Source organism: Phalaenopsis equestris, unplaced genomic scaffold, assembly GCF_001263595.1.
Source record: "Phalaenopsis equestris unplaced genomic scaffold, ASM126359v1 Scaffold000236, whole genome shotgun sequence".
Lineage (NCBI taxonomy): Eukaryota > Viridiplantae > Streptophyta > Magnoliopsida > Asparagales > Orchidaceae > Phalaenopsis > Phalaenopsis equestris.
The window spans coordinates 282547-295107 of NW_018164678.1; the positions used below are offsets into that span (position 1 = coordinate 282547).

The following is a 12561-nucleotide window of genomic DNA, read 5'->3' on the forward strand; positions in this document are numbered from 1 at the left end:
ATAAAATCCTCCCGCAACTTAGCCACTTGGTCCATTAAGGTCTCCTCAAGTTGGAGCATCATACCTCTGATTGTTGAATGGATGGTAACGTCCTCCTCCTCGAGTCCATCAACCCTTTGGTCAAGGTCCTCTACTTGGCCCTCCATGCCATTCATTGCCTCCTCCATTCGAGCAAAACTCGAATCAAAGCCATGCATGATCTTCTTAGACCTCCCATATGGCTTGGGTGCAACGGGGTCCCTTTGCTCCTAGCGACCTCGCCCTTGAGATGACTCCACATTAGTGGCTTCCGACTCCATCACGTGCTCCATTGACGCTTTTCTCCTTCACTAGAAACTAAGGCTCTGATACCAACTGTCACGGATTAACTTTCCTCGAGTTATCCATGCGGCTTTAGCGCTCTATTTTAGCACTAAATCAGCCTAACCTTCCCAACTAACAACTCAAAGCACTCTCTTGAAAGTAGAATAGGAAGAAGAGTTAGAGAAGAAAATGCTTCACTAATAAAGAGAAATTACAAAGCTTGAAAACTTGAAACCTTGGATGGATTGGGATCAGGGGAAGAGACTCTTATTTATAGCTTCCCCCATGTCTTTGGTCTTACACCTAGCTTACACATAACCATAGCCAATGTGAGACTATTTTTCAAGGGAAGCTTTACAATATAATATTCTAGCTCTAGATAGTTCTATATCATTCTTATGTACATACATATTCTAGATTCTTCTAGGTTGTTCTTAAGGCCTCCATCTTCTAGAATAATCCATCATGTCATAGTATCGGTGGGGTGTGACAGTTGGCTCTCGTTCTATTGAAGAAGTGATTTCTTCATCATATCTATGTTAATTAAACTTCATGTTTTTGTAGTGTTATCTTGGAGAAATGTGTGTTTTATGCTTTTTAGCTCAATGTGTTGTTTTATTTGAGTTATTTTTCCTTACTGCAGTTGTGACCTAACAAAACCATGCTTCCTTTATGATCATTCCATGATCCTTTGAACTGACTGAAAATGGAAATGACAGAAAATTAAATGGAATATCCTTAGATAGTAAGATTTGGATCATCCTGTTGGCATTTTCTTACAGTCTAAGTATATTTATTTGTACTAAGCTAGTGCACATGCTTCAAGGAGATTGTACTTGGCCCATCATGTGATTGCCACGTGGCATAATTTTTTAATTTAAATTCAAACATATTTAAAATTTACTTTTCATGTAATGCTCGTCATTAATTTTAAATTTGAACATGACACGTGACATAATTTGATTTTGAAATGACTATTTTAATTAATACTTAACTCTCAGTTCATCAAAATCCTTATTTTTAAGTTTCAGTTTAGACTGAAAATTGCAATATTTTTTATGCAGACACTCGATTATTAACTAATGTGCTACTTTTAATCTAATGGATAAGTTAATAGAAACGATTTGAATTTAATTTTATATTTTTTCAATTAAAATCTACTTGTGTTTTAATTTATTTTCTTATTCGACCAGGAGCCTTTGTAACACATCTAATGATTCAATATTCTTATCATGCATTGCAACTCATGGGAACTGCCTATTGTTTCTATATCCCAAGTTTTTGGCAATGTGAAGGAAGAAATAGAATAGTTGATTTTTATTTTTAATTTTTTATTTTGTATGGGTTTTTCTTAATGACTTGAACCCTTTTTGTCTCCCCTCACATGTCAAATAAATATATACATCCTGAAAATTGAGAACAAGCTAGTTGGCATTAGAGAGTGCTAATTATTAATTTTGTTATGCATGGTTAGGTGCTTGCAGTTATATAGGCTCACTTACATTGGAGCACTGCAAAGTTTAATATTTGTATTTTTGAATGGTTTTGTCCAGGAACCTTTCTGATGTTTTGTTTGAAGCAATTTCCAAGGGACAAATTCTTTCACTATACCAAGGACTTGGCACAAAGAACTTACATTCTGTCATAGCACAATTTGTGTACTTCTATGGTTATAGCTATTTCAAACGACTTTATCTTATGAAGAGTGGAGTCAAATCCATTGGAACGACTGTGAACTTGATTATTGCAGCTGGTGCTGGTGCTTGCACTGCTATTATCACCCAGGTTTATATATGTTTTTCAACACGAGCTTGAATACCAGCTGTATGACATGAGTTTAGGGTTATTAATTTGTTTATCCTATAGCCATTGGATACAGCAGCTTCCAGGATGCAAACAAGTTCCTTTGGAAAATCGAAGGGATTGTGGGAAACCCTTACAAATGGTTCATTGACTGAAGCTTTTGATGGTCTAAGCATATCTCTTGTCTTGACATCAAATCCTGCTATTCAGGTACGTACTAATTCACATGGCTCAAATCGCCAGAAATGTCCTGTTGCCTGTCATTTATGATTTTTTTTTCTATATGACATTCTATCTTTTCCCATCTATCATATGGATGAGCATGTTCTCGCATCTTTGGGAATGTGTTACATCATTTAGTTTTTTTCATTCACTAGATTTTTTTTTAATGATTGTGCTATGTAGTTTTTTGGCATTTTATAGTAAGGTTTAGGTTGTGAATTTTTTTCCTAATTTTTATTTGTAAATTTAGAAACTACCATGTTGGAGTATCTGGTTTGGGACCCAGGATTTGCATTGGAGTGATGGATTTTTGGCTAGTAAGCTTCGAAAGATGTTTGGAAGGTGTAGAAGGAATGGGCTAAGGGTCGAATGAGTGGACCTAAGGAAAATCCTAAGTTAGGAGCCAAAGCAACGAACTAGGTTTTGAATGAGTGGTCCTAAGAAAAATCCTAAGTCCAGAGTTGACCGACCAAAGGGAAGCCCAAACATAAAACCCCTAAATCCAACTATAGACTTCAGTTGTGGAGGATCTAGGCCACTGTAGGGCTTGGAAATGCTTGAAAATTTTTGATTAGGATGTCTAGTTGTGATATGAAATTTTTCATAAGATTTTACCATCTTTTGATATTTTCTCTAGATTTTATATTAGGGGCATTTCACACAATTCTTATTGATTTACATGCCTAATACCAGAGTTTTGACTTTTACATTTTTAGCACTCAAATCTTTTTATATCACATTAAAAATATCATTATTACTAACTTTTTAAAAATGAAATTCATCTTTTTATGTAAAGTTAAAGTGATATTAATGTAAATATCAATGTTTAGGTATTAGATAAGTAAATCTATAGGTGGCATTTATGTAAATCTTCCTTTATATTAAGCCTTGGTTATACAGGAATTTAATCTGGTTGCCAGTTCTAAGGTGGATCTTTGGTCTTGGTGGATGTGTTTAGGGTTGGGAAAATTGAGAAGATTCCTCCTTTAAGTTGTAGTAAAATATGTTTAGATTGGATTTAGAGTTTTTTTTTGTTTTGCAAAATTTCAAATGATTTAGGGTGACCAAATAGTTAAGGGATTGAAACTTGGTCTTGTTAACTCTAGCCTTGGCCGACAACCCTAGGTTCGGTTTTGTTAGGGCTTTGTGGGAGGAAAATTAGGAAAGAAGTATGGGAAGGTAGAGAAAGGATGAAACTGTGATTACAATATTAAAATAAAAATTACAAAAGAGAAGATAAATCTCACTTTTCGAAGCAATAGCATGTTTAAGATCACCAAATCCCCCATCTTGTTTGACAGGCTACCAAGCCTTCAACTCGCAGAAGAAATCTCATTTTTTTTTTACTGACAACAACCTTTTCATTCATCAAACTAGCAAATAAATAGTCCAAATATCGCAGAAAAAATCTCAATTTTTTTTACTGACAACAACCTTTTCATTCATCAAACTAGCAAATAAATAGTCCAAATAAAAATTCTTAATCAAAATAGAATAGAAAGCTAGAGGGGGCGGCCTCTTGGTTTGAATGGAGGTAAGTGAACCCCCCACTCCCTGCTAAGCCCTAATCTCATGGAAAATAAATATATTAATTGCTTATTATCCACATAAGTAAATAAACTTAGAGCAAAAACATAATCTTGGAAAAATAAATAAATGAAAAAAAATCCAACTTCAAAATAGATTAGGCTTTTCTCATACTCATTATCATTATACCAATTATTTTGTTACTTCTGACTTCTTCTGATTGGTCCAACTACTTGCTAGACTACATCATGGTCCAATTATAATCTAACCTTTATAATATTTATTTTGGAAACCTTTTGTATTTTTTGACAATAAGACAAGTCATAAAGAGAATTTTACTTAAATAAATCTAGTTTGAGTATATTTTTTCTTTCTTGCATCAATACTTTGTTTATGTTGTTTACACTGCTGTAGCTGTTTTAGCATTTTTTTTCTCTTGTAATGAAATAGGGTTAACTTCTAAAATGGTCCCCTGACTATTCAAATGTGGCCAATCTAATACCAAAATTCTACAATGCTCATCCCTTGATTATTGAAAATTGATCTCAATTGCTCCTTGGGGACTAAATTGTGATCAGTTTTGTATAATAAATAGACTAAATTGAGATCACTTTTGTATCATGATTTTTACTAATGGGACCATTTTGGATCAATTTTTTATAGTTGAAGGACTAAACTGGAGCACTGCAAAATTTTGGGACTAAATTTACCCCATCAGAGTAGTGGGGCACCATTTTGGGATTTTTTTCCTAATAAATAGTTAGTGTTTAAATAACTTGCGAACATATTGCCCGGTTCCATATGCTAGAAGCTTTTGTTTACGTTGAAATTGAAATTATTGGTGGCATCAAATTGTGGGTGCAATGATGGAATAATAAACTTAATGTATTTGGATGATTAAAATTTTGTGTTTATTTTTCCATTCCTTTTGATGCGCTGATGCGTGAGCTTACCGCCCAAAATTGCTGCGGTACTGTAGCTACCTTGATACCGCGAGAATAAATATTGCGGGAAACGGGCCATAATAATCTTGTTTTTTATTATTATGCTTTCTTTCATATTATCCTTCATTTCTTTTTAATTATTTCCTATATATATATATATATATATATATATATTGTATTAGGGTTTGGAAGTCACTTTTTTGCCTGAGTTTGTTTAAGACAACAACCATAGTCTGTTTCTCATATCAAGAGTTGTATCCGAGGGATTGTTTGGTGCTCAAACTGTATCTCTCTCTTGAGGTGGTGTATCTTCCCTATTCCCCTTCCACATCCTCCCCACACTGCTCCCTGCCATCGTTTCTTGCGGCAGCTGCTCGAAACAGTTGCTGACGCTACTCTTCGTGCAGTTTCTACATTTCAGTCCACATTTCCCGCGGTTCCAATGCTGTTCCAGCCACCATAAATCCTCTCGCCTTTCCACCAGTCGTTGTCTCAATATCTGGGGCCATGTCCCTGCGATCTAACCCATCCCAGCTCTCTTGCACAGTCTCTCTGCCACATATTCGCAATTCCAACCCCCAGGAACCTAAATTCCACCTTGTTGTTGCTGCCCAGTCATATCCACCACTTGTTTCACACTCTCACCTTACCAACACACTCCAAACCCACGCTGTTCATCACCACCATCCCGAGATCCCACCTTTGTTTGATTAGTTGTGTCGTGTCTGTTGCTATTTCAGATTTTCGGGGTCGTATTGTTGTATTTTCCCTTTCAAGCATGATGATTTTGATCATCTATTTGGTTTTATCAATAATATTTGTTTTTCGTATCTGGGAAGAGTTTAAGCCTGACTAAATTTGGATAGGTCTAAACATATAGTTGCATTATGTGGCCTGTACTTATTTATAGTCGTTCGGGAAAGTTAACATGATTCTATTGCTTTTCTTGTCACACCATGCTCTCTATCATATAGCGAGCCCCATAAATCAAGTGCAATTGAATGAGAAAAACTCAAACTCTTCCACATAAACAGAAATACCGAATTAGAGTTATCATTTTTATAGAAAACGTTATCTTGATATCCTAATATTTATTAAAACATGAGCCTACACATGTAATGAATGTTACCACAAAATCCAACTGAAGAAGGTAAATATCAAAGTTGAAGTATCAAAAGATTTTGTTTACATGATTCCATTAATTACAATCCAAAAAAAGTTAGAACAATACTATACCACATGATAACTATAAAGAGTTAATGTAAGTGTACATTTGGTTGAAAAGAGGGAATCATGCATACCGCCTTGAGCTGAAACATAATCATCAAAATAAATTCCTTCTTAGTCACCTGCAATACAAGCACAAAAGTACTACATAATGCATTATACTATTATCTACATGGAATTTCCACAGAAATTTCACATTTTATTTACTTCTCTTGAAATCAAATCACTTTGTCATACAAGCTTATGCGATATGCAACACAAATATCTTTAGAATGAATAGGCATATGTATTTCTATCATTCTTTAGAATTAATAAGCATATGTATTTCTATCATTTTTGGCCTTATACTAGTTATGTAATTTTATGAACTTATGTTTCTGTTTTTTTATAATTATGTTTTTCTTTCAGTTACATAGTTTCAAGTGCCTCACATTTAATATATTTCTGGCGAGATTGAATGTAGGCCTTGAGGCACCTCAGCTTATAGTGGCAAACGTAGAATTGTTTTTTTTAAATTTGGGCACATAAATTAATTTTATTATTTGAAATGAAACAAATTTAATTTTTACTACTGAAAATATAAAATATTGATAGTTTATTAATATATAAATAAATATTTAAAATTTAATTGAGGGCATGTGCCACCCCAGAGTTGAACATTTTCTACGGTGATATATACATATGATCTTTTTGACTCAAATAAATCGCACGGATCGAATGAGGGAAGAAAATAAAATTTCAATGTTGTGCAGATTGATAAAAATTTGTTTTAATTGCTTATTTCTCTTTAAGAGAAATTATAATATATTAAATGCATTAAATAAATGTACTTCATTCAATTAAGACGGATGACCAATGGTGTTGAATAAATATAGATTAAAAGCATGTTGCTTATTAAAATCGCATGCCATGATTGCTTTATCGTCTCGAATGAACTTTAAACCGAAGAGAGACAATTTACTATTTTGGCATATATAACATAGCAGATGTGAAGAACATGTACTTACGAAGGTACTTGTAATTAATCTGAATTGGAAAAACGGCCTGCAGAAAAAAACATGTTTATTTGTGTGAATCCAGATTTTCTTAATTACAATTTCAGTTTTGTTATATACTTCCATCCAATAAGCATCATAATTAGAGAGAATCTCATTTAAGATCTCCTGGAGTTGAGATTTTTTGGTACGTATCGCACGTTTCATGAAATGTATGTGCCTCACATGGTGTTCAGTGTTTTGTTTAAACATTTAATAAATCTACGAACAAATGATTTTTGCATGGTGTAGGAGTTGTTTGAGAACCCCAACTAAATTAAGAATTGAATGCAACTTAAAAATATTAATTAACCAAATTAATAAAGAAAATAATAAAATGAATTGAATTCAAGTTTTGACTTTTTGGGCTTGTGCATGAATTGCCTTATTATACTTACTGCGAATATAATGTTAAGACGAGTGTATGATAAGTAGATTAATTTATGTACTAACTTTTTATATTGTCTTGTATCTATATTAAGTTTCTTATTCATCAAGATTCTATTTTTTTTCCTGGTTCAATTGAAGTTTCACATGGCTCATACTCTATCATCTTGGTTTCTTTTAGTCGATTCCTAATATATTTCTGCCATGAGAAAAATATCATTTATTTAGATTGAGGTATTTTTATGCCCAAGAATTAATTGAGTTTTTCAAATTCTTTAATTTCAATTTCTTCAACAAGTCGTCTTTTAGAGCTCTTTTTGCTGTTTATCATTCTTTATAATTTTCATTTTGTTACTATATACAATGAGGATTAAGATTTTATCATCAGGAGAGTATTTCATGAAGAGAGCACGGCCTTCTTGACTTTGCTTCTCTTTAACTCCCACCATAGTCTTAGTAAATCTATCAAATCAAGCTCTTGTTGATTGTTTTAGGCCATTCAAGCCCTTTTTCAAGTGGTATATTTGATTCTTTTTGAGGAAGCGTTGGTGGATCTATATAAACTTTTTCTGATGTCCTCATGTAAGAAATTATTTTTAACATCATATTGTTGTATATGGTACCCATGATATGCTACTAGAGACATTAAAATGCGAAGTTATTTTTGCAACAGATGTAAATATTTCTTGATAGTCAATTTCAAACGATTGAGTATTTCCTTTCGCTATCAATTTTATTTTGTACCTTTCTAGGCTCCCATATGTTTTTTTTATTTGATAGTGAAGATCCATTTGCATCATATTATATTTTATTGGTAAGTTGATAATCTCTCACGTGTGATTTTTTTAAAGGTTTTCATCTTTTGTCGTAGCTCTTTTTAATTATTGTTTTCAGGTGCCTCAAAACAAAATTTGTGAAATGGAGATAGGCTTGACATTGATGTTAGTTATGAAAGCTTTATGAAAGAAGAAAGTTTATGAAAAGATATGCATCGAAAGATGGGATATAAATAATCAGTAGTGTGTTGATTAATATTAGTTTTTAACGGTTATGAGTCCTGGACTTTTTGGAGATCTTGGCTGGGTTTGTTCATTCTTGTATAAACTTGAAAGGATATAGTGAGAACAACATTCGTCAGATTTCTTGATTCAGGTATGTCAAGATAAAAATTTCGTCTAGTTTATCTTTAAGTTGGGAATTCTCCACCTAAAGAAGAGCTTAAGTGAAAGATCTATGAGTTTCATCAAAAGTGATATCCCTTGAAGTAAGAAACAATTTTTTGTAGGTGAATTTTAGCACTTTTTGTGGCAAAATATTCAATGAATATACACTTGAGAGGTGTTGGATTAAATTTTTTCCTATATTTATGGATATGAACATAGCCAATAATATATATCAAAAAAGTTTAGGAGGAACTTTTGAGTAATTTTTTATAAGAAAGAACTCAATCAAATAATTTAGGAGACTTCTAAAATCAATCTCTGGTTGGTAATCTATTGAGTAAATATGTAGTAGTTAGAATTGCTTCTCCCCAATATTGCGGCATTTGATTGTTGAGAAGTGTCCTAGTGACCTCCGAAATATTGTGGCTTTCCCTCTCTGTCACTCTTTTTTGTTTGTGAGTATCAAATTAAGAAGATTGGTGGATAATACCCTTTGTCTCAAAGAAGGACAATAATATCACAATGAATTAACACAAAAAGATAAGTGCATCTAGAGTTGCTTTAATGAAAAATAACATAATAATCTTTAGCAATTTCATAAATTTTACAATTAAAATCTTTGATGTTTATATTTATGAAAAGAAAATGAAACATACATGGAAATTTATAAAAGAAGGCTGTTGTACGCTAACGGTGTGCGGATGATGTCGGTACTATGAGTGATGAAGGAGCATGATGATTGATCTCCATCTTCAAAAAGGTATATCTTATCCTTTTCTCTAGCTTTGCCAATCATCTTCCTCATAGAGGTCCTAAAAAATATAATGATCAATAAAGAAGATGACCTTGCAGTTATGGACTTTGATTAAGTTGTGGATAGGTAAAAGATTAACTGCAAGTTGTGGAATATGCGATATGCTAGTGAGAGTAAATTGGGAGAAATTTAGATGACTCCCTATCCTTCAATAGTTGTTATAGATTCATATGTTACCTTTATTTTTTTTTATTGTTGGGGCATAGTTTGTATGATTGAATTATATTAATAAGGTTTGTCATGTGATCAATGATTGCTGAATTTAATATCTAGGAAGTGAAAGAATTATTTGGGGCATTAAAAGTATTTCAATTGAAAGTTTATTAACAAAATGAGAAGACTCCTTAATTTTTGAATATCTTTTGAGTTAAGCCCTTCTGCCTTTGTTTTCTTTTTGTCATTCTCTTTCATTAAATTTGTAGCTTTCCATTGAGCTTCCTGCATTTGTCTTTGGTGTCATTTCTTTTTACAATTATTTCATGAAATAATTATTTTTGAAAGAAATTTGTTGTTATCTTTTGGAGAACGTTTGGTAATAGAAAATCCTTTTTCTTGGAATTCAGAAGTTGTCATAACAAATGTTTCAAGAGTCGGACCATTGATCTTCAGCCCCATGCGAGAAATATTACTTCATTCAGAGAAGGGTGATTTTCTCTGCTTAGAAATTGGATTCGAATTTGTTCAAATTTATTATTGATTCTCATCAGAAACTTAAAAGATTTTCTTTTGCTCCGTGAATTATTTGAGGATCACCGCATCCTCACAATATGATATTTTGAGATCTTTATAATAGTCTAACTCGAACCAATAGACTTCCATGCCAATGAAGTATTTAATAATAAGAAGACTACCTTATTTGGTAGTGGTGAGCTTTACGTTGATTTCATTGATGAGCTCAACAACTTTCATCTTTGAGAATATTTGTTTAACTGCATTCTAAATCTTTTTTGCAGTAGAGAAAAAGACGAATTTACCACTATTCTTTGGTCATAGTGTTCAACAATCATGTTATCAGCATTGAATCAACTTCCCAATGTTCGAAGTTTGGTTCTTTATGCTCTGGAGGTAGATCTATAATGTATTAGAACTTTTCCTTTTATTTTAGAATGGACTTCACGATTTGGGGCAATTTAAGTTAATGTTTTTCTTTCAAATAATAATATGCTAGAAATCATTGGAATGCTCCTTTAGTCTGACTTTCACTATTAATCATGATTGGTTTCTTTAAAGAGAAGTTAAAGAACCTATAAATAGTGAATAGAATGAGGATCCAACGATGAAAAATAATAAAATTGAAGCGGGAAGCCCTATCCTTGGTAAAAGAGACCAAATGTTTGAAAGAAAAAAAATCCTAACAATGCTTTGATACCATATAGAGAATAAAGAAATAAAAGCTCTCAGGAATTTTGTTGTCCTTATTTTGTACAAGAGAGAAGGTATATTTACATATTCAAAAGGCATTATAAAATAGAAATAAACTAAAAAAGAAAAATGGGGCTAACAGTCCTATGGAAAACACACCAATTGTAATATGAGGTCTAAGATTTTGATCTGTGTGCCTTAACTTCTTTCCAATGATTGGAAAACGAGTGGGCTCCACCATGAAAGTGGTTGAAGGAGAAACTCAACAAGCTGTTTGATTATATTTGCTTAGTTTGCATCTTCATGTTTGCATTTCACCTTTTTATTTATCGTTTCATTTAACTCTTAACCTTCTTCAGTTTGCATGCTTGCATTTTCATTTTTTATTTCCACCATGATTTTGCAAATATAGTTTTGTAGCTTCTGGAGTAGAGTTCATGAAGAATGGGAGAAAAGATTTAGAATTAAAATCCAAGAGTTCACAAGAAAAAAAAAAATTAGAATATGCATAGCCAATCCTTCATGAAGGTTTCAAAATATGTTATCATACCTTGGATGGTATTATAATAATCTTTCTATCAACTTATAAAAACGGGTATATGGATTTTTCATGTGAAATATGAGATTTCATACATGATCGAAATATGCTTGGTTCACATGGATTTAAATTTCAGATTTTTAGAAGCGAAGGAATTGTCTTAAGAAATAATTAATGCATGGAGGAATGAATAAAATGGAAGAGTATTTGATTCCAAGGCAAGGTGATATGATTGTAAGTTGCACTTATTGCTTCAAGACTTTGGTTCTGAGGGTTTTGAGGGCTTGATCTGTCTGTGCTTACTTAGAAGACAAAAAAGACAACATGCAGAACTCCATTCATTTATTATTTTTAATCAATCTTTGGGCCCGACTCCTTTTTGTAATTTTTTTCTTTTATATTATGTCTTAAAAGAGGATATATAATATAATGTTTCATGTGAGGAAAATAGCTTTGGTGCTTTGGAATGAAAGTGGCCATGGTCGTTCCTATGTATTGGAGAGTGTGGGTAGCATTTAAAAAAAAAAGAAAAAAAATGCATGAATCATTTATCTTAAGCTTGAATGAAATTTTTTATTCTTTTCAATATTCATGTATTAAATTTTCTTCACATTCACCTTTATATTCCTTATTGCTAGGCTTGACCATCCAACCGTTTCTCTTTATAGCTGAAAGCTCATCCAAGCAATTTCATGATTTTCATCAATTGGTATCAGAGCATAGAGATCTACTTGCATGCATGTGATGATAGGTTTGGTGACTCTTTTATCTTATTATATACCTTTGGTTAGTTTGTTCAAACTTGTACTATGGGGCTGCTTCTCTCTTTTTCCAGATTTTTATCCACTTGGGTTTTCTTTTTTCAACATTAGGTTTATTATTATTTTTTTTGAATCTCCTTTTGATTCACATTTTGGATGATGGATTGAATTAGAATATTTTTCTTTTATTGTGCATGGAGAAGTAGTTATCTAGTACAGGTTGCATGCTTGCATCTTCATCTTTTCTTTTAAAAATCATCAAGATGTCAAGGTTTGTACTGTTGGTTATGCTAGGAATATTTAGATTTATTTCATTTCTGAGAAAAATTCTCAGGCTTGAAGTAATTGTACGCCAGTAAAAAAAAGGCCTGTTATAGTTCCTGGGCCGTGTTAATTTGGTGATGGATTAGAATGAATTCATTTATTATGTGGTTTATTTTACCCTTTAAGTGATTCCAAAAACCTTACATTGATGT

At 32.5% G+C, this 12561-nt stretch overlaps 1 protein-coding gene across 1 annotated transcript in view; it reads left to right on the plus strand.

The window, feature by feature from the left end:
- The window catches only part of LOC110023923 (peroxisomal adenine nucleotide carrier 1-like), a 39225-nt gene that overhangs the window by 18938 nt on the left and 7726 nt on the right, over positions 1 to 12561 (plus strand). The window contains exons 2-3 of the mRNA XM_020723580.1: positions 1857 to 2088; positions 2170 to 2316. Coding sequence (XP_020579239.1) covers positions 1857 to 2088; positions 2170 to 2316 — 379 coding nt within the window. The remainder of the gene's footprint in view (positions 1 to 1856; positions 2089 to 2169; positions 2317 to 12561) is intronic.